The 20928-nt window shown below is 39.1% G+C and overlaps 1 protein-coding gene across 1 annotated transcript in view; it reads right to left on the reverse strand.

Annotated features, from left to right (window-relative positions):
* Nucleotides 1–3846: 3846 nt before the first annotated feature.
* The window catches only part of LOC129641370 (pregnancy zone protein-like), a 65794-nt gene continuing 48712 nt past the window's right edge, over nt 3847–20928 (reverse strand). Inside the window, exons 23-36 of the mRNA XM_055566100.1 lie at nt 14745–14828; nt 14030–14206; nt 13651–13738; nt 12686–12842; nt 12228–12302; nt 11306–11483; nt 10017–10240; nt 8396–8614; nt 8096–8226; nt 7380–7470; nt 6115–6183; nt 5433–5535; nt 4427–4642; nt 3847–3967 (exon numbers count right to left, since the gene is read on the reverse strand). Coding sequence (XP_055422075.1) covers nt 4590–4642; nt 5433–5535; nt 6115–6183; nt 7380–7470; nt 8096–8226; nt 8396–8614; nt 10017–10240; nt 11306–11483; nt 12228–12302; nt 12686–12842; nt 13651–13738; nt 14030–14206; nt 14745–14828 — 1649 coding nt within the window. The 3' untranslated portion in view covers nt 3847–3967; nt 4427–4589. The remainder of the gene's footprint in view (nt 3968–4426; nt 4643–5432; nt 5536–6114; nt 6184–7379; nt 7471–8095; nt 8227–8395; nt 8615–10016; nt 10241–11305; nt 11484–12227; nt 12303–12685; nt 12843–13650; nt 13739–14029; nt 14207–14744; nt 14829–20928) is intronic.

A 20928-nucleotide genomic window follows, 5' to 3' on the forward strand; every position in this document is an offset into this window, starting at 1 on the left:
CAGTGATGCCATCCAACCATCTCATTCTCTGTCGTTCCCTTCTCCTCCTACCTTCAATCTTTCTCAGCAGAAGAGTCTTTTCCAGTGAGTCAGTTCTGTGCATCAGATGGCCAAAATATTGGAGCTTCAGTTTCAGCATCAGTCCTTCCAATGAAAATTCAGTACTGATTTCCTTTAGGATTGACTGGTTTGATCTCCTTGCAGTCCAGGGGATTCTCGAAAGTCTTCCCCAACACCACAGTTCAAGAGCATCAAGTCTTCTGTGCTCAGCTTTCTTTATGGTCCAACTCTCACACCCATATATGACTACTAGAAAAACCATAGCTTTGACTAGACGGACCTTTGTCGACAAAGTAATGTCTCTACTTTTTAATATGCTTTTAATCTGTTTTTAAATACGTCATAGCTTTTCTTTCTTCCAAGGAGCAAGAGTCTTTTAATTTCATGGCTGCAGTCACCATCTGCAGTGATTTTAGAGCCCAAGAAAATAAACTCTGTCACTGTTTTCAAGTTTCAGAGGTTCTTAAAAGTTTAAACCAAAACACTAATTTGAAAAGATATATCCACCCTCATGTTCACTTCAGCATTATTTACAATAGCTAAATTATGGATTCAATCTAAATGTCCATTGATAGATAAATGGCTAAAGAAGGGCATATTACTTGGCTAAAAGAAAAAATGAAATCTTGCCATTTTGACAACATGAGTGAACTTAGATGTATTATGCTAAGTGAAATAAATCAGACAGAGAAAGACAAACACTGTATGATCTTATATGTGTGTATTTTGTTGCTCAGTTGTGTCCGACTCTTTGTGACCCCGTGGACTTAAGCCTACGAGGCTCCTCTGTCCATGGGTATTCTCCTGGCAAGAATACTGGAGTGGGTTGCCAATTCCTTCTCCAGGGCATCTTCCTGACCCAGGAATCAAACCCAGGTCTCCCATATTGCAGGCAGATTCTTTATTGTCTGAGCCACCAGGGCCAATCCAACTTGTATGAGGAATCTAAAAACTCATAAATACAGAGAGCAAACTGGTGGTTGCCAGAAGGGTGGGTGGGGGGTTGGGCGAAACAGGTGAAGGAAGTTAAGAGGTACAAAACAGGTTATAAAATAAATGTCATGGGGATGTAATACATAGCATAAGGAACATAGTCAATAATACTGTAATAATTTTGTATGGTAACAGATGGTTATGAGACTTACTGTGGTGATCATTTTATATTTAAATGCCAACACATTATGATGTATATGTGAAACTAACATAATATTGCACATCAATTATACTTCAATTAAAAAAGGAAGATTTTCAGCAATACTTCTGCTTTGTATTAAATACTGATAAACATTCTTTGAAAGGCTGTACTAGAGCAGATTAAAATCTATAAATCAGTCTTTTTACCCACAGTTGCATTGAAGTCTAGCAATATTCATGACTCATAGATTTATTAATTTATATCATGAATTATTTTATTTTCTGGAGCGGGTTGCCATTTCCTCTTCCATGGGATTTTCTTGACCCAGGGATCAAACCCTTGTCTCCTTCATGTCCTGCATTAGCAGATGAATTCTTACCACTGAGTCACCTGGGAAGCTGGCAAATTTTGCCTCAAGTCCTAATAAATAACCAAAATTCCTTCTTATTTCTCTGACTTTGGAAAAGTATGAAAATCTGTTTTATATATTTGTGAAACAGTAAGCAATTCATCAGGTTTGAGTGAAAATAATCTTTCTGGCTCATTTTCTCTACTGGTATGTCCTAAAACCTTTGCATTATTCTATTTCTCCTCTATCTCTCTGCTTGAGGGAATATGCTCGCTCAACACTGACCCATTTTTTTCACTGTCTACTATATTCCCAGAACTGTGTTGGGTGAACAGGAGGCAGACATGATTAAGATACATGTCTGGCTTTCAAAGAGCTCTGACTGTACAGAAGATGGGGAAAAAAATTTTTTTTAAGGTGTGGAATTGTACAAGTCAAAAGAGAGATATTTGTGCTAAACCATCAGAAGCATGAAAAGAGAACAGTTCTGCACAAATGACTCTACCAGAAATCAGAAAGATCAGAAAAAAACTTGCTTTCTTTTTCCTGCCATGGCCTAAAAGATGGGCTACCTATAATACAACTCTGAAATAATTCTCCTTTTAAAAACCTTTCAGTGGTTTTCATAAAAAAATGACAATTATTGTTCTAGTCTTTACTTATTTTGTAATTTTATTTTTGCCCTTATCTTTTAATTTGTCTATTTGTATACATTTTATCAGGTTTCCCAGATGGCGCTAGTGGTAAAGAACCCGCCTGCCAATGCAAAAGACATAAGAGATGAAGGTTCGATCCCTGGGTCGAGAAGATCCCCTGGAGGAGGGCATGGTATCCTACTCCACTATTCTTGGCTGGGAAATCCCATGGACAGAGGAACCTGGCAGGCTAGGGTCCACAGGGTTGCAAAGAGTCAGACATGACTGAGGGAACTTAAGCACACATGCATGCATACATTTTATTATTCTTTCAACTTATTTTTGCTATTTATGCCCATGAAATTAATCTTTAATTTTCATGTTGTAGTTCTGTCCAAATTCAGAAATTAAGTCCGAATTAGAATTCACTTCTTGTGAGTTGAATAAATGAAGATAAAATGTGTCTGACTAAGGAAGCCTAAATATTGTAAAAAAAAAAATTGACATTCATAATCATTATACATTTATTTGTATTCAGTGAATCTCCAGATAATGCCCAATGTGACTATAGGGATAATTCACATCATAAAAAAATTTCAAAATTTTACCTGGAATAAATGATAAGCTTAGTATTGCAAAGAAAAGGTGAGAACTGAACAGCTGAATAATTACAACATTTCATTTAGCCACATTGATTCAAATATTTTAGTATGTATGAAAGAATAAACTGGTTAATCAGTGAAATAGAATAAATCATTTAGAAACAAATCTAAAATATATAATTTAATTTGTGATAAAGGAGTCACTTCTTATTAGCAGGGAAATATTGAATTGGTTAATAAATGATAATGGGACTATTAGAAGGCTACATAAGTGAGAAAAAAGTCAATTTAGGTATCAACTCATATAGCACACAATAGACAACAAAACAACTTGAGATGGAATTAAATGTAAAAATTCAAACCAGGACTTTTGCTTCCACACATGCAGGATTTCTTCAGCACAAAGGTCTCTCTAATGCAATCCCTTTGTAAGTCACACCCCTTTTCCCATTTCCCTAGCACCCATAGCCCCTGGAAACCACTCATTTATCTTCCATTTCCATGGTTTTGTCATTTCAAGAATGTTTTATGAAAGGAGTCATACAGTATGACCTTTTGAGATTGTACTTCTTTTCACTCAATGTAAAGTTTTCGAGATCCATCCAAGTTGTTGTTTGTATCAGTGCTTTGTCTGTCTTTATTCATGAGTAGTATTCCATGGTATGGATGTACCACAGCTAGTTTGATGGACATTTTGGTTGTTTCCAATATTTAGAAATATTGTTTTCTTTCTCTCATCTTCTGGGAAAGCAGATTTTGGAATTTAATTTTTAATTATCTGCAGATTTTTTGGTGTACCTCTTTGTGTAGTTTTTCTGTATTTTTAAAAACACTATAGGGACTTCCCTGGGGTCCAGTGGTTAACATACTGTGCTTCCACTGCGTGGGGCAAGGGTTAGATCCCTGGTTGGGGAACTAAGACCCTGCACGCCATGCGGAGTGGCCAAAAAAAAGCCCCAACAAAACACTGTGGAGAATAGATACATAAGAAGGAAAATATAATATTGATAAAAGAGTTATAAATGTCATAAATTTATTCAACATGCAAATTTAGCATACTTCCAATTCCTGTCCCTTCTTTCTCCCACTGGCCTCTCTTCTGATAAGTCTTTGTTCTTTGTTTCTGGAGCAGTTCATCTGATGAGGTCCACAAGTTACCATCTTCAATCATTTCCACGTTCAGATTCTAAACAGTAAAGAAAAGATAGAAATATTAGGAAAATTTTGTGATCTAATAAATGAATAATTTTTCATATTTTAATGATAAATGTTTGAACTTAGTATGCTTATTTATTTTTATTGATAAGGCTATTCTCAGTTTTTCCATGTTTTAAAGTGGAGAGTGGAAAGTCCCATAGCAAGTGTTGTATTGTCAAAGATGAACCCTGTCGATCAGCCAAAAGGAACATCTTATAGATCACATGTCTTGTGCAGTATTATATGGACAATTTTAGAGTGAAAAGTTGCCTGACTTTAACTTGTGTAAGTTTAGAAACATCTCAGAAAGGCCATGGGTGATAAATATATCACCACTGAGCACAGAAATGTAAACTAAATATTAAATGATTTAGCTTTTATATGTGGCAAATATGTGATTCATCCTCAAACAAGTCAACCTAGATACATGTAATTATATTTTACTTACATTTTTTCCTACTGTGAAAGTCTATAATACATCTGAGATAGTTCAATTCATAAATGATTCACCAAGCAGTTTTATAATATGGTAAGGGAATGCTCAAGAAGCAGCTTTACTCAAACAACAAATGTTTATTTATTTTCTTTTCATTGGCATCAGATTTTACTGTCTATGCTTTACCAGCACTGCAGGGAACACTGTACTCTTCAATGGTGAATTCCTCTGAAATGCAAAAAGAATGAGACAGAGTGAAGACAAGCATGCAGTAATAGGCACATGAGTAGTTAACTGTAAATAAACTGTGTAAGCTATGAAAGAAAGTATAAAGCATAGTTATAGAGCCAATAAAAGGACTTCTTTTGTACTAAGCTACTTGGGATTGTTTGGTGGGAAGTAACAGAAGGTTGGGCTTGGATACAAAGTTCACAAATGGATAACTGTCTTTCTGTAGGACACTGTATAGCTCTTTTTCACAATTATGTTTTTCTTATTGGAGTTGTACCTTCTGCTGTGAACCTTTTCTTTTCTAAGAAAGAGTTAAGTTGGAACACCACCAGCATGCTAAGATGCTGGTAAGTTTCTAGTTCAAAGTCATGAGCAAATCAAATAATTTCCTGATATTATTACACAGTTTCCTAAAATTTGTGACTCTCCAAGGCCCAGGTGAAAAATAGATCAAATTTTGGGTCTCATAGCACACATTAGTACTGAGAAGTATTTTTTTTTAAGTTATTGCTGCTCTTCTTTCCTTTCTAGAATAATTCAGTGTAGAACAAACAACTTCATAGGAGAATTTAGAAAGAACTGATCCCCTTATTGCTTTATGATCAGTTTATAAGAATGACTCTAATACTTGTTTGGGGACAAGTATTATGAATAAGATTATCCTGTGATCATAAACTCACTCTTTCTTCCAGTGAGAGATTGTGGAGTTTTCTTTCAGTTATGGTGACACTATCCTAGGTAGTCATCTTTTTCCTTTCAAGGCTTGGCATGTCTGACTCTCACTCACCTGTCTCATAGTAATCATATGCCTTTACAGTAGCTGGTTTTAAATTCTTTACTGCGATGTCTTGTTCCACTGAGAAGAAGAAACTCAGGATATGATGGGTCAGCTGGAGAGATAGGAAAACTGAATTGGAATCAAAGATTAACTTTGTCTCTCTTTCTTTAAGATATTATCAAACACTGTACTTATGCTATTCTCTGTACCAAAACCTATGGAGAGAACGAGATGGCTTTGGACTTGTATAATACATTCAAGGACAGATAAAAGAAGGGCAAGAAGACAATTCTACAGACAGTTAAATGTAGTAAATCAAGCCTGTTGACTTGGCCAGGATTCATTTTCCTCTATAGCTATTTTCTCCCCTTTCATAAATGAAATACCAGGGAGTTTTATAATACGGGCTTCCCTGGAGGCTCAGATGGTAAAGAATCTGCCTTACAATGTGGGAGACCCGGCTTCAATCCCTGGGTCAGGAAGATTCCTCTGGAGAAGGGAATGGCAACCCACTCCAGTATTCTTCCCTGAATTATAGTTAGTTAGTCACGACTGAGTGACTAACACTTATACCAGAGACTTTTGTAATATGGTAAGCTGTGTATGTGAAGTACATTCTTTGGAACCTGGGTTGGCTTGTTAGAACCTCTAATGGCTCTCCTGGATCTAGCAGAGTTACAGAGAATCTTACCTCTTCAAAGTAAATCAGGACATGGTTGGTGCTCACTTCAGTCCTCTGAATCTGAGCCATTTCCTGGAGCTGTAGACGCAGAGGATAAACCAAAGGGAATGAGATGAGGGACTTTTAGGCTGAGACAGTCTTCAGATATTTATGTTCTAAATGGCTTCTCGGAGACATCACACTCTAATTTGATCTCCTCAAGAATAATAGCAATAGTAATAAAAATAACATTGACTCAACACCCTCCCTATCTATTATCTACATATAGAGACAGGGAATTATCTTCTAACTATATTTTAAAAAAAAGTGGGGGGAGGTTAAAAGACATTTCTCCCCATCTTTTGAATCTAGCATAATTTTGATACCAGAAGCCAGTAAGAATAATGTAAGAAACAAAAAATATAGCCCAGTGTCAGTCACTGGAATAACGTCAGTCACTGGGAGAAGGAGACAACAGAGGATGAGATGGTTGGATGGCATCACTGACTCAATGGACATGAGTTTGGGTAAACTCCAGGAGTTGGTGATGGACAGGGAGGCCTGGCATGCTGCTGTTCATGGGGTCGCAAAGTGTCGGACACAACTGAGTGACTGAACTGAACTGAGTGTCAGTCATGATATTAAAAAAAAAAACAAAACACAACCATCTATAAGCAAATAGAATCCAGAAGTTTATTTTAAAAAATAAACACAATGACCAGGTCCCATTAGTCCTAAGAATGTAAAGTTGCTTCAGAATTTAAAAGACCAATGTGATTTATTATACTAATTAAAAATAAAATCACTGTCATCTAAAATACAGAAAAAGATTTGAACTAAAGCACAGGGCCCATTTGCTACAATAACTTTTGTAAATTATAATTGGAAACTTCCTTGAACCAATAACTCTAAAGCAAACATTTGTTCAATGATGAAGAGATAAAAAACCTTCTCTTCTATTTCAAGGAAAAGCTCAGAAAAAAAATTTAAAAATGAAGAATATATGTACATACATACATATGATGTAGTCTCCCTTTTCCTTTTTATACATAATGGAAAGATAATTCAATGCACTGTGCATTCCTAGAAGTCTCAAGGCTAAACATTATTAACCATGTTTATGATTTATATCTTATAGTTGAGGCCATATAACTAGGATGCCCACTGTTTGAATAATGGAAACACACACTAGAGACACAAGTTTGAGAGACCTCTTGAAGAACTGAATCAAAAAAATAAAATTTACAACATTTATTTGCCATGACTTTGCTATCTGTGAGGGATTTAGGGCTTACCTTTCTCACCGATGATTTCACAGGTATGAAGCCTGATACCATCTTCACATCAACAATGACCATGTTGGAGCTGGGTCGTTCCCCAGTGTAACTATGAAGTCAAGGTGTACGGACAAGGCAGTCAAACAAAATCCTTTGGACTTCATTCAAGACAGAAGTCTCTCCTTTTTTATTTCTAGTGTTTCCTATCCCTGGCTACCATTCAACTTCACCATCTACTCTATTTGCTTCTGTTATAGTTGTCTGGGGGGCTTCCCAGGTGGCACTAGTGGTAAAGAATCTGCCAGCCAATGCAGGAGACTAGTAAAGAATCTGCCAGCCAATGCAGCCAGTGTTTGATCCCTGGCTTGGCAACAAGACCCCCCTCGGGTAGGAAGGAAGTGGCAACCCACTCCAGTATTCTTGCCTGGAAAACTCCATGGACAGAGGAGCCTGGCGGGCTACAATCCATGGGGTTGCTAAAGAGTGGGACATGACTAACAGCTGAGCATGTAGTTGTTTGGAAAACTCATAAGAAGTCATACTCTGCAGGTATAGTGACATCATATTCTCAACATTAAGGCTTTTTGGTTAAGAGTGAAGAAAATTTTCTTTTGAATAAATATTGCAAGAATTTCTTATTCATTATGTATGACCCTGGACAGTGAAGATCCTCTGCATCGGAAAATCAATTCCACCATATTCTACAAAAGGTCAGGTATCAATTTACAATTTACCTAATATTGATGTGAATCTGGACTTTCCTGTGAGTGCTGACTCCATCACAGTTCTTGGGGAGAGTTTCAACTTTCAGAGAAAAGGGAGCTCTTCCTTCTTTCTTGGGCAGGATATTATATCTCAAGGATGTCTAAAACGAATGGGGGAAAAAAGCCTTTATTTTTGCACTCAATCTATTGCTTCTAGGTAATTTATATTTCCCCTTGGTACACGTTTCTTTCTCTGTTTTGGACTTCAGATCTACTTCTTGAGACTTGATCTCCGACTTGTGACACTTCTGGAACCCTGGCGAGTCTCACCTGGACGTACACACATCCCGACCCTGTCACGGCTGTGCTGTACTTCCCCGGGATCTCTGGCAAAGCCACCTCCTGCAGCAGTAGACGTTTGGCTTCATCTACTTGGAATTCTTCAGAGAAGGTCCCCGCAGACTTGACGGTGACAGTAGCTGCTTTCTCCCCTTTAACGAAAGTTGCTGCTCCATATTTGGAGAGTGCCTGGAGAGCCACCACTGTGTCCTGAAAAAAGATGGGTGCAGAAATTATAGGAGAGGAAGGTGGCCAAATCATACTGGATATAAACCATATCCATGCTACTCTCAGAGTTACCTAGTCATAAACATTGTTCATTCACTGAATTTCAAGTCTATTCAGAGCTCGTTATTCATCATGAACTATTCTAGGTTCTTTGTGTGTGTTAGTCACTCCATCATGTCCTACCCTGCGATCCCATGGACTGTAGCCCACAAGGCTTCTCTGTCCATGGAATTCTGTAGGCAAGAATACTGGAGTGGATAGCTATTCCCTTCTCCAGGGGATCTTCCCAACCCAGGGATTGAATCCAAGTCTCCCACATTGCAGGCAGATTCTTTACCATTTGAGCCATCTGGAAACCCTTAGGTACTTTGGGGAAATGCAGTTTCTTCATTCAAGTAGTTTACAATGTACATATGGGACGAAGACTCAAATAGTTGACATAAAGTAGAACACATTTCAATAATCTATACAGTTCTGTGTATTTCTATGAGCTTCACAGGTGGCAGAGTGGTAAATAATCTGCCTGCCAATGCAGGAGATGCAAGAGACTTGGGTTTGATCCTTGGGTCAGGAAGATCCCTGAAGGAGGAAATGGCAACCTACTCCAGTATTCTTGCCTGGAGAATCCCAAAGACAGAGGAGTCTCATGGGCTACAGTCCATGGGGTCACAAAGAGTCAGACATGACTGAGCATGGACACATGTAATATATACATTTCTATAACAATATTTGTTAGGAAAATTCAGAGAAAGAAGGAGTTGGAGCTAGTATACATAATAAGAGAAGGCTGTGAAGAAGATGAGAAATAAGATTATCTGTGAATAGTGAGAAAGACTTATGCAGACAGAAAAGAGGCATCAGGCAGTAATAGGGAGGGACATATTGGAAGTTAAGACCTGGAGAAGAGTGAGCCAATTTAAGGAAAAGTGAAGAGATCAGCCTTATTAGACAAGATTATTCATGTTTACTGAGGAGAGGAAATATTTTGGGCAAATTAATTTTAGGCTTTGGATGAAAAATTCCACAAAGCATGTGGGATCTTTGTTCCCCCACCGACCAGGGATGGAACCTGAGCCCCCTGCAGTGGAAGCACAGAGTCTGGACCACCAGGAAAGACCCTAAAGGAAGTAATCATATGAAAACACTACTTTAGGAAGATTGGTTACTTTATAGAAGAGGATCCACTAAGAAGAGAAAATATGAGAGATTGTATAGAGGACAGAGAAATAATCCAAGTATAAAATAATGAGGCTGAAACCTTTTTGGTGATGCAAGAATAAAATATAAATTAGAAACACTATTCACTTACTCAACTCTTAGAATATGGTTGTGTCTACATAGGTATTAGTACATTTATTTTTCTTCCTAGAGTCTTTTCACAGACCTGAGTGGAGCAGAAGCCCCCATTGGGGTTCTGTTGCTTGGTGAGCCATTTTACAATCTGTGTAGCCACAGACAGATCTTCTGAAGATGGGGCAGGCTGGGCAGTAAGATGGGCAAGGAGGCAGTAAGATGTCATTTCCACATCAACAGAAGGAGCCCGGTGTGGACTGTAGAGTTCATTAACTTCTTGAGGCTTTCTAGGACGTTGCCAGTGGATTGAGTCCTCTTAGAAATAAAAAAGGATATCATCTTCAGCTTAGAGAACATTTTCAAAAATCTAATTCATGAATGATCCCTGTAATTACAGCTCACCCAGTGAATGGACATACATGAAGTGAAGTAAAAGCCTCTCAGTTGTGTCTGATTTTTTGTGACCCTATGGACTATACAGTCCATGGAATTCTCCAGGAGAGAATACTGGAGTCGGTAGACTTTCCTTTCTCCAGGGGATCTTCCCAACCCCAGGGATTGAACCCAGGTCTCCCGCATTGCAGGCAGATTCTTTACCAGCTGAGCCTCCAGGGAAGCCCAAGATTACTAGAGTGGGTAGTCTTTCCTTTCTCCAGTGGATCTTCCCGACCTAGGAATTGAACTGGGGTCTCCTGCATTGTGGGCAGATTCTTTACCAACTGAGCTATCAGGGAAGCCCAGACATACATGAAGTGAAAGTATTATGTAATCACCAATAAACCTAATCTTTGCCAAGAAAGTACATTGAGGTTCCAGTAAATCACCTCGTATCTTTGTTTATTACATCCTTGTGTGATATTAGAAACTGGACTGTTTCGAGGCTTATAATGTGTGAATTGATAAAATCATCCATGTTACCTAGAGATGTTAGGTCAGTAATAATTAATCTTCTTATAATAATAAAATGGATATAATATAATATAAGCATGATGTGAAAGTGAAAAGTGAAAGTTGTTCAGTCATTTCCAACTCTGCAACCCCATGGACTGATTATATACAGTTCATGGATTTCTCCAGGTGAGAACACTGGAGTGGGTAGCCATTCCCTTCTCCAGTGGATCTTCCCAAACCAGGGATAGAACCCAGGTCTCCTGCATTGCAGGCAGATACAAGCTGAGCCACCAGGGAAGCCCAAGAATGCTGGAGTGGGTAGCCTATCCCTTCTCCAGGGGATCTTCCTGACCCAGGAATTGAACCGGGGTCTCCTGCATTGCAGGTGGATTCTTTACCAGCTGAGCTACCAGGGAAGCCCAAAATAGATGTGAATAAAATAGGGTCTCTCCCTTTGATCATTGGTGATTTTGGGAAGTCAATTCTTACCTTCTTTTACAGCCTCTTTGTCTAGTGACTCAAGCAGTTCCTTTCGTTTGGCTTGGTCTCCTGCTAGTGCGAAGGCATAGGCCAGTAATGCCTTGGTATAGACAAAACTTCCTTGGGCCTCTGAGGCAGATTGCCAGGCCCTTTCCAGGCAGAAGAGAGCATTGCGGACAACTGAGTGCTATAAAGAAGATAAAGACCCTGCTTCTGTTTTCCCTTGTTCCAGCCATTTACTTATTTATTTAATTGGGGGGGGGGTGGGGGTGGCAGGGAGGGTATAGCTGCTTTACAACGTTGTGTTAGTTTCTGCTGTACAGCTAAGTGAATCAGCTCTCCGTATACATATATCCTCTCCCTTTTGGATTTCCTTCCCATTTAGGTCACCACAGAGCACTGAGTAGAGTTCCCTGTGCTATACAGCAGGTTCCCGTTAGTTATCTATTTTATACATAGTAGTGTGTATATGTCAATCCACATCTCCCAGTTCATCCCACCTCCACCTTTCCCCTTTGGTATCCATATGTTCTCATTTTCCACATCAATCCTGTTTCTGCCTTGCAAAGAGATTCATCTGTACCACTTTTCTAGATTCCACATATATGCATTAATATATGAAATTTGTTTTTCTCTTTCTGACTTATTGAAAATGAAGGAAGACCTTAGGCTAGCTGAACCAGGCTAATGAACTGTCCCCTGGCTAGCCACAGATTAAATGCCCCAATGTGCTTGCCCAACACCACAGTTCTGACCAGAGGGTAATTTTCTTTGCAGCTTCCCAAGGGATCTATTGTCCTTTATGCTCCAGTGAAATATACTAATATTAAATAATGTGAAAATAACAACTCATTTTCCTCAGAGATTCATAGCTCCACGAGTTTCATCCTTACGTTAGAGGGAAGTACAGGTTGGGAGTGGCAGTACATACGGTGACAAGCAGCGGCATCTCCAGTAGAGCGATGGTGATATAGGCAGAGAGCGTTACCTCATCATCGACCCCACCCTGTAGGATCAGAGGCAGAGACACTCAAACACTCCAACAGCCATCACCCAGAGTCAGCTAACTCTAATTTCCCCCTTGGTTATCTTCACCAGAATGTATCTTTTCTAGGGCAATATTATTGTTTCCTCCGCTTCCTCCTTCATCCCCAAATTCTGAAATCTGTCCCAAATCACTTTCCCTCATTTTTAGTGACATAGTGGAGTTTTTTGGACATGCTGTTTTCTTAACCATAAGAAACACCTAATTTATTGTTAGGTTTCAAAAGCTTTTGCTTCTGCTGTCCTTCTCAAAGTTATATCACCAGGACTTGAGGAATCCATAGGAGCATCACAACTCATACATTTCACTCTTCTCAGGGACCAGAACAAATTTAAAGGCATCACCTTAATAGCATTGTTTAGCAATGATCCAGAGCGCTGGAAACAACCATTTTCCTTCTGCTTCCGTGAGAGCCAGGTAAGGGAGTCTGTGATGTGCGAGTCCTCCACAAAGATGTGTGACTGGGCTTGAGAAAAAGACTTGAGCACAAATGCAGTAAGCCTGTTCAGCAAAGAAGAGGAGGAGACCTGAGGATCATCTCCTTTTGAAAGCTCATTGTGTGTCACTGCCTCCAGATAGCTTCACAGTTCCGTGGAGAAAATTGGTGGTGAGATGACCCTTGAATACTGAATATACTCTTATTTGTCCAACAAACTTCTGAATCTATTTAAAAATCTCTCAACTTTATTGGTTTCTCCAGAGTTGATACTTTTTTTCTCATAAAATGTTTGTTGGAGACTCCAAGCCTTCCCACCACCCAAATTGCCATTTTCTGAATGATTTTACTACATCACAGTGTCTTTCTGTTCTTCGCCTCCTCTCCTTCCTGAATGCACAATATAGAAACTTCTTCCTCTCTCATTTCATATTGTGACAACTTATGCCTTATATTTCTGCTTGAGGGGACCCTAATTTTACTATTATCTATTGTAGTATCTGCCTGCAATGCAGGAGACACAGGTTCTATCCTTGGGTCTGGAAGATCCCCTGGAGAAGGAAATGGCAACCCACTCCAGTATTCTTGCCTGGGAAATCCCATGGACAGAGAAGCCAGGTGGGCTACAGTCCATGGGGTCCCAAAAGAGTCGGACATGACTTAGTGACTAAACAACAACTGTACCATCAGAACTGTACTATCAGAACATTTCATACATGAAATGGTGAGATCTTCCACTAGCAATGATGCGCATGTGGGTTTTAAAAGGATAACAAATTTCTACACAGTAAGTCCAGGTATCAGATAAGAGCTATTTCCAGTTATCTGAAACATCTTGGATCTACAGAGAGCATATGGAAATAATTATCTTACCAAGTGTTTCCCTGACTTCTACCATCACGATCCCCAAAGGTGCTGTAAGAACCATCACTGTGCTTATAGTTCAACTGTCTTTGGTAACCTGAAGAAGAAGAATGTTTGCATAGATTTAGGAAATAATAGAGACACTGGAGAAGGAATCAGGCTTTTCCTTAAAACTCATTGAGGAATCACAGGGAAGCTACTATTTTACTACAAAGTCTCCAAGATTTGATGATGCCATTTAATTCTGTGGTTGTATTGTGAAACATCTTGTTGGATGTCACAGCAAAGGTAATTACTAAATCTTAATTGAAGGGATGTAGATTTGAGTTCAATGGCGGAGATATTTAGGAAATCAACTAATGTTTTTCCTTTGGGGGTAATCTCTCACCACTGATGAGGTAGCTGATGGCTTTGGACTTGATCTTCTCAGTCAGCAGTCCTGTCTCATTTAGATAGTTCAGAACATAGATGTTAGGGGTGAAAAGGACCATATTCTGTTCTCCACAACCATAGGGCATCCGGAGAAGATTCTGAAGATTTTGCATTGCAGAGCCTAGTATATCACCTGAGGAATGAAATACAGAAAAAAGTTTAGAGGAACTCAGCTGATTGATGTTAGGGTAGGAAAATAGATGCCTAGCTAAGTGAGAAGCCAAATCATGTATAAAGGGGAGGATCAGAAAGCATAAGAGGTGAAGAAAAACAAGAATAGAAAGAGAAATGTGGGAACAATAAAGTAGATGTTCAAAGATGGGAAAACATAGTAAAAGACCAAAATGGCAGGATATACCTTTCTGATGAGTCACACATCTGGTAAAAAAGGATTAGTTTCATCTCTAGTAGAAAGCATCATTATCTAGCCAATATCTTGAAGGTGAGAGCACAAAGAGATGACTCTCCTTACTCTTTAGAGTATATCAAGGTTTAAGATGTAGCACAGCATCGATTCAGCCCCTCTTTCCCATTAGTACACAGTGTGGTTCTTGGTGCTTTCTCTCAGTCCAATGCCTAGACACAGGGACTTCATTAGGAAGTGATGATGAGACCCCATGCACTAGAGTTAAAGGGATGGACAGATGCTTCTTTTGGGATGGGAGACTCACCCAAAACTGAATATGTCGCCCTGGCAGAACCTTCAACCACATTTGAAGGAAGTTTTAATGACAACTTTTCAAATCCTCCAGTTTCTAATGAAACAAGACAAATACACAGAAGGGAGGGAAAAATGAGAGAAATGTTCTAGCTCTGTTTGCATTTTTTCCCGTCTCTATGATCAAGATCCAACATCACGTTTTTCTTAGTTATTATTTAATTTCTTTGATGCAATCCAAGTTTCTGCTAGAGCCACAATTCATCTCACAGTGAAGTTCATATTAATCATATATATTTGTGCTAAATCTCTATAGATCTCTGTATAAGCATATACCTTATGTTATACTTATTTCCTTCTTTTTATTGTTTATCTTAACTTATACTATAGCTAGTGGTTGTAAAAAAAATCATATTTACTCCATAAATATGTATTAAGTATGTGCTATGTACCAGCTTCTGTATTAAGTGCAGTGATATAGCAATTTTTGGAAGACATTTCCTGACATCATAATAAGTTCATTTTGATGGGAGTAATAAAATAACGAATTTTTAGTATGCTAGATACTGATAAGTTCTATACAAAAAATAAAGCAGAGTGTTTATATGAGTGAGCTAGTGAGGCAAGGTAAACCAGGAAGTGTAGGGTGTGGGGATAAAGTTGCCATCTAAATACTCGTTGATTAAAAAATCAGGTACTTCCCTGGTGGTTCAGTGGCTAAAACTCCATGCTCTCAAATCAGGGGGCCTGGGTTCAATCCCTGGTCAGGGAACTAGATCCACTTGCCCCAACTAAGACCTGGTATAGCCAAAATCAGAAAGGAACAGGGAATGTTAGGTCTGTGAATTAAGGTAAATTAGAAGTGGTCAAACAGGAGATGACAAGAGTGAATATTGACATTTTAGGAATCAATGAATTAAAATGGACTGGAATGGGCAAATTTAATTCAGATGACCATTGTATCTACTACTGTGGGCAAGAATCCCTTAGAAGAAATGGAGTAGCCTTCATAGTCAACAAGAGTCCAAAATGCAGTACTTGGGTGCAATCTCAAAAATAACAGAATGATCTCTGTTCATTTCCAAGGGAAGCCATTCAGTATTACAGTAATCCAAGTCTATGCCCCAACCAGTAATGCCGAGGAAGCTGAAGTTGAATGGTTCTCTGAAGACCTACCAGATCTTCTAGAACTAACACTCAATAAAGATGTCTTTTTCATCATAGGGGACTGGAATACAAAAGTAGGAAGTCAAGAGATACCTGGAGTAACAGGCAAATTTGGCCTTGGAGTACAAAATGAAGCAGGGCAAAGGCTAAGTTTTGCCAAGAAATTGCACTGGTCATAAAAAACACCCTCTTCCAACAACACAAGAGAAGACTGTACACATGGACATCACCAGATGGTCAATACCGAAATCAGATTGATTATATTATTTGCAGCCAAAGATGAAGAAGCTCTATATAGTCAGCAAAATAAGACCAGGAGCTGACTGTGGCTCAGATCATGAACTCTTTATTGCAAAATTCAGACTTAAATTGAACAAAGTAGGGAAAGCCACTAGACCATTCAGGTATGATATAATTCCTTACAATTATACAGTGGAACTGACAAATAAATTCCAGGGATTAAATCTGATAGACAGAGTGCCTGAAGAACTATGGACAGAGGTTTGTGACATTGTACAGGAGACAGGGAGCAAGACCATCCCTAAGAAAAAGAAATGCAAAAAGGCAAGATGGCTGTCTGAGGAGGCTTTACAAATAGCTGAGAAAAGAAGAAAAAGACAAAGGAGAAAAGGAAAGCTATACCCATTTGAATACAGAGTTCCAAAGAATAGCAAGGAGAGATAAGAAAGCCTTCCTCAGTGATCAATGCAAAGAAATAGAGGAAAACAATAGAATGAGAAAGATTGAAGATCTCTTCAAGAAAATTACAAGGGAACATTTCATGGAAAGATGGGCACAATAAAGGACAGAAATGGTATGGACCTAACAGAAGCAGAAGATATTAAGAAGAGGTGGCAAGAATACACAGAACTATACAAAAAAGATCTTCATGACCCAACTGCAATGGCGTGATCACTGACCTAGAGCCAGACATCCTGGAATGTGGAGTCAAGTGGGCCTTAGGAAGCATCACTGTGAACAAAGCTAGTAGAGGTAATGAGATTCCAGTTGAGCTATTTCAGACCATAAAAGATGATGCTGTGAAAGTGCTGTACTCAATATGCTAGAAAATTTAGAAAACTCAGCAGTGGCCACAGGACTGGAAAAGGTCAGTTTTCACTCCAATCCCAAAGAAAGGCAGTGCCAAGGAATGTTCAAACTACCGCACAATTGCACTCATCTCACACACTAGCAAAGTAATGCTCAAAATTCTCCAAGCCAGGCTTCAACAGTACATGAACCATGAACTTCACATCTTCAAGCTGGATTTAGAAAAGGGAGAGGAACCAGAGGTCAAATTGCCAACATCCATTCTATCATTGAAAAAGCAAGAGAATATCAGAAAAACATCTACTTCTACTTTATTAATTATGCCACAATCTTTGACTGTGGGATCACAACAAACTGTGGAAAATTCTGAAAGAGATGGGAATACCAGACCACCTTACCTGCCTCTTGAGAAATATCTATGCAGGTCAAGAAGCAACAGTTTGAACTGGACATGGAAGAACAGACTGGTTCCAAATTGGGAAAGGAGTATGTCAAGGCTGAAAATTGTCACCTTGCTTATATGCAGAGTACATCATGCAAAATGCTGGGCTAGATGAAACACTACTTGGAATCAATATTGCCAGGAGAACTATCAATAACCTCAGATACACAGATGACACCACCCTTATGGCAGAAAATGATGAAGAAATAAAGAGCCTCTTGATGAAAGTGAAAAGGGAGAGTGAAAAAGCTGGCTTAAAACTCAACATTCAAAAAACAAAGATCATGGCATCTGGTCCCATCACTTCATGGCAAATAGATGGGCAAACAATGGAGACAGTGAGACACTTTATATTTTTGGGCTCCAAAATCACTGCAGATGGTGGCTGCAGCCCTGAAATTAAAAGGCGCTTGCTCTTTGGAAGAAAAACTAAGACCAACCTGGACAGCATATTAAAAAGCAGAGACATTACTTTGCCAATAAAGGTCTGTCTAGTCAAAGCTATAGTTTTTTCAGTAGTCATGTATGGATGTGAGAGTTGGACCATAAAGAAAGCTGAGTTCCGAAGAATTGATGGTTTTGAAATTTGGTGTTGGAGAAAAATCTTGAGAGTCCCTTGGACTGCAAGGAGATCCAACCAGTCCATGCTAAAGGAAATCAGTCCTGAATATTCACTGGAAGGAGTGATGCCAAAGCTGAAACTGCAATACTTTGGCCAACTGATGCAAAGAACTGACTTGTTCGAAAAGACCCTGATGCTAGGAACGATTGAAGGCAGGAGGAGAAGGGGATGACAGAGGATGAGATGGTTGGATGGCATCACCGACTCAATGGACATGAGTTTGAGCAAACTCTGGGAGTTGGTGATGGACAGGGAAGCCTGGTAGGCTGCAGTCCATGGGGTCACAAAGAGTCAGACATGACTGAGTGACTGAACTGAACTGAATAGCCAAAATAAATAAATATATAAATAGTTTTAAAAAATCATAAGTGATGAAGACTAAGTAAATCAGGGAGTAAAAAGCAACACTTAGAACTGGACATGGAACAACAGACTGGTTCCAAATAGGAAAAGGAGTACGTCAAGTAGGTCACTAACATATAGAGAAAAACAATCTTTAATGAACCCTTAGAATTACCATCTAAACTTTCATCCATTCATTTAGAAAATGACTATTAAAATGTTTGCAGCCAAAGATGAAGAAGCTCTATATAGTCAGCAAAATAAGACCAGGAGCTGACTGTGGCTCAGATCATGAACTCTTTATTGCAAAATTCAGACTTAAATTGAAGAAGGTAGGGAAAGCCACTAGACCATTCAGGTATGATATAATTCCTTACAATTATACAGTGGAACTGACAAATAAATTCCAGGGATTAGATCTGATAGACAGAGTGCCTGAAGTAAAATAAACCCTGCTTATTTAACTTATATGCAGAGTACATCATGAGAAACGCTGGGCTGGAAGAAGCACAAACTGGAATCAAGATTGCCGGGAGAAATATCAATCACCTCAGATATGCAGATGACACCACCCTTATGGCAGAAAGTGAAGAAGAACTAAAAAGCCTCCTGATGAAAGTGAAAGTGGAGAGTGAAAAAGTTGGCTTGAAGCTCAACATTCAGAAAATGAAGATCATGGCATCCGGTCCCATCACTTCAAGGGAAATAGATGGGGAAACAATGGGAACAGTGTCAGACTTTATTTTTCTGGGCTCCAAAATCACTGCAGATGGTGACTGCAGCCATGAAATTAAAAGACACTTACTCCTTGGAAGGAAAGTTATGACCAACCTAGATAGCATATTCAAAAGCAGAGATATTACTTTGCCAACAAAGGTTCGTCTAGTCAAGGCTATGGTTTTTCCTGTGGTCATGTATGGATGTGAGAGTTGGACTGTGAAGAAGGCTGAGCACCGAAGAATTGATGCTTTTGAACTGTGGTGTTGGAGAAGACTCTTCAGAGTCCCTTGGACTGCGAGGACATCCAACCAGTCCATTCTGAAGGAGATCAGTCCTGGGTGTTCTTTGGAAGGACTGATGCTAAAGCTGAAACTCCAATACTTTGGCCACCTCATGCGAAGAGTTGACTCATTGGAAAAGACTCTGATGCTGGGAGGGATTGGGGGCAAGAGGAGAAGGGGATGACAGAGGATGAGATGGCTAGATGGCATCACTGACTTGATGGACATGAGTCTGAGTGAACTCCGGGAGTTGGTGATGGACAGGGAGGCCTGTTGTGCTGCTATTCATGGGTCGCAAAGAGTCAAACACGACTGAGTGACTGATCTGATCTGATCTGATCTGAAGGGAAGAGACTTGCTGGAAGAAGGAACAAAACATGAAAAGACACCAAAGATGAGAGCATGCTGGATGTGTTCCAAGATAGATTAGGAGACCAGTGTGATGAGACTAGGAAGAGCAGGGTGAGTAGAGGACAGGGTAAGAAGGTATGAAGTCACAAGGGTAGAAAGGCTTGGTAGGTGAGGTTGGAGACATGCTCTAACTTTGAGGGACATGGGAGACTCTTGGAATATTCTGAACAGAGGAGGGGCATGGTGTGAAATATGCTTTGCAATGATTCTTTTGCTATAGAAGAACAAGGGGAGATGACCAGGAGACCGGTTAGGAGGTGGCTGAGATGATCCAAGAGAGAAAGGTCTAGAGCAGGAGTGGACATGGTGAGAAGTGGGAAAATTCTGAATAATATTTAAAGGTAGAAACAACTAGATTTGGAATTGAATGGGTGTGGAGTAAAAGAGAAAGAATATAATTAAAGGACAACTCCAAAATTTTTATCTCCAGCAAGCAGAAGAATAGGATTTGCATTGCAGCAGCAGCATCTGAGATGAAGAAAACTGTAGGAGAAGCAGCGAGTCCTGCAGGGGTTCAGTTTTGAGGAAGCTAGTTTTGAGAGACCTCTTAGACCTTCAAGCCTACAAGTGGAGATGATAAGTGAACAGTTGAATACATGAGTCTCAGTTCAGGAAAGAGGTATGGACCGAAGATATATACATTTTGTTGTCTCTGATACAAAGTTATTAAAGTTCTGTGACTAGCTGAGATTATCAGGGGATACTTAAATAGAGAAGAGAGGCCATCTGTACACTAAGCATTGTTCTCAAGATGATTTTAGATAGTGCAGAGTTGAACATTTTAATAGTCATTTTCTAAATGAATGGATGAAAGTTTAGATGGTAATTCTAAGGGTTCATTAAAGATTGTTTTTCTCTATATGTTAGTGACCTAAAATTCTTCAAATAATTTCTTTAAACAAAAACATGAATACACTTAAACTATTAACTGAATAACCAGTAATACTAGTGCCACAAAGATATTTCAATATTTGGAAAATTGTGTAGGAAGAAGTTTGGGAAGCAAGGTGTATTGGAAAGAATCCTGTCCGATAGTCATCAGCTTTAGTCCTCATTATTGGCCAAGAATTTTTAGGTGAATCTCTTTAACTTTTCGATGCTCTCATCAGGAAAAGATTGTTCTCTATCAAATGTTCTTTGATTTGCACATGGGATAATATAC

The sequence above is a fragment of the Bubalus kerabau genome, chromosome 1 (genome assembly GCF_029407905.1).
Source record: "Bubalus kerabau isolate K-KA32 ecotype Philippines breed swamp buffalo chromosome 1, PCC_UOA_SB_1v2, whole genome shotgun sequence".
NCBI classification, from domain to species: domain Eukaryota; kingdom Metazoa; phylum Chordata; class Mammalia; order Artiodactyla; family Bovidae; genus Bubalus; species Bubalus kerabau.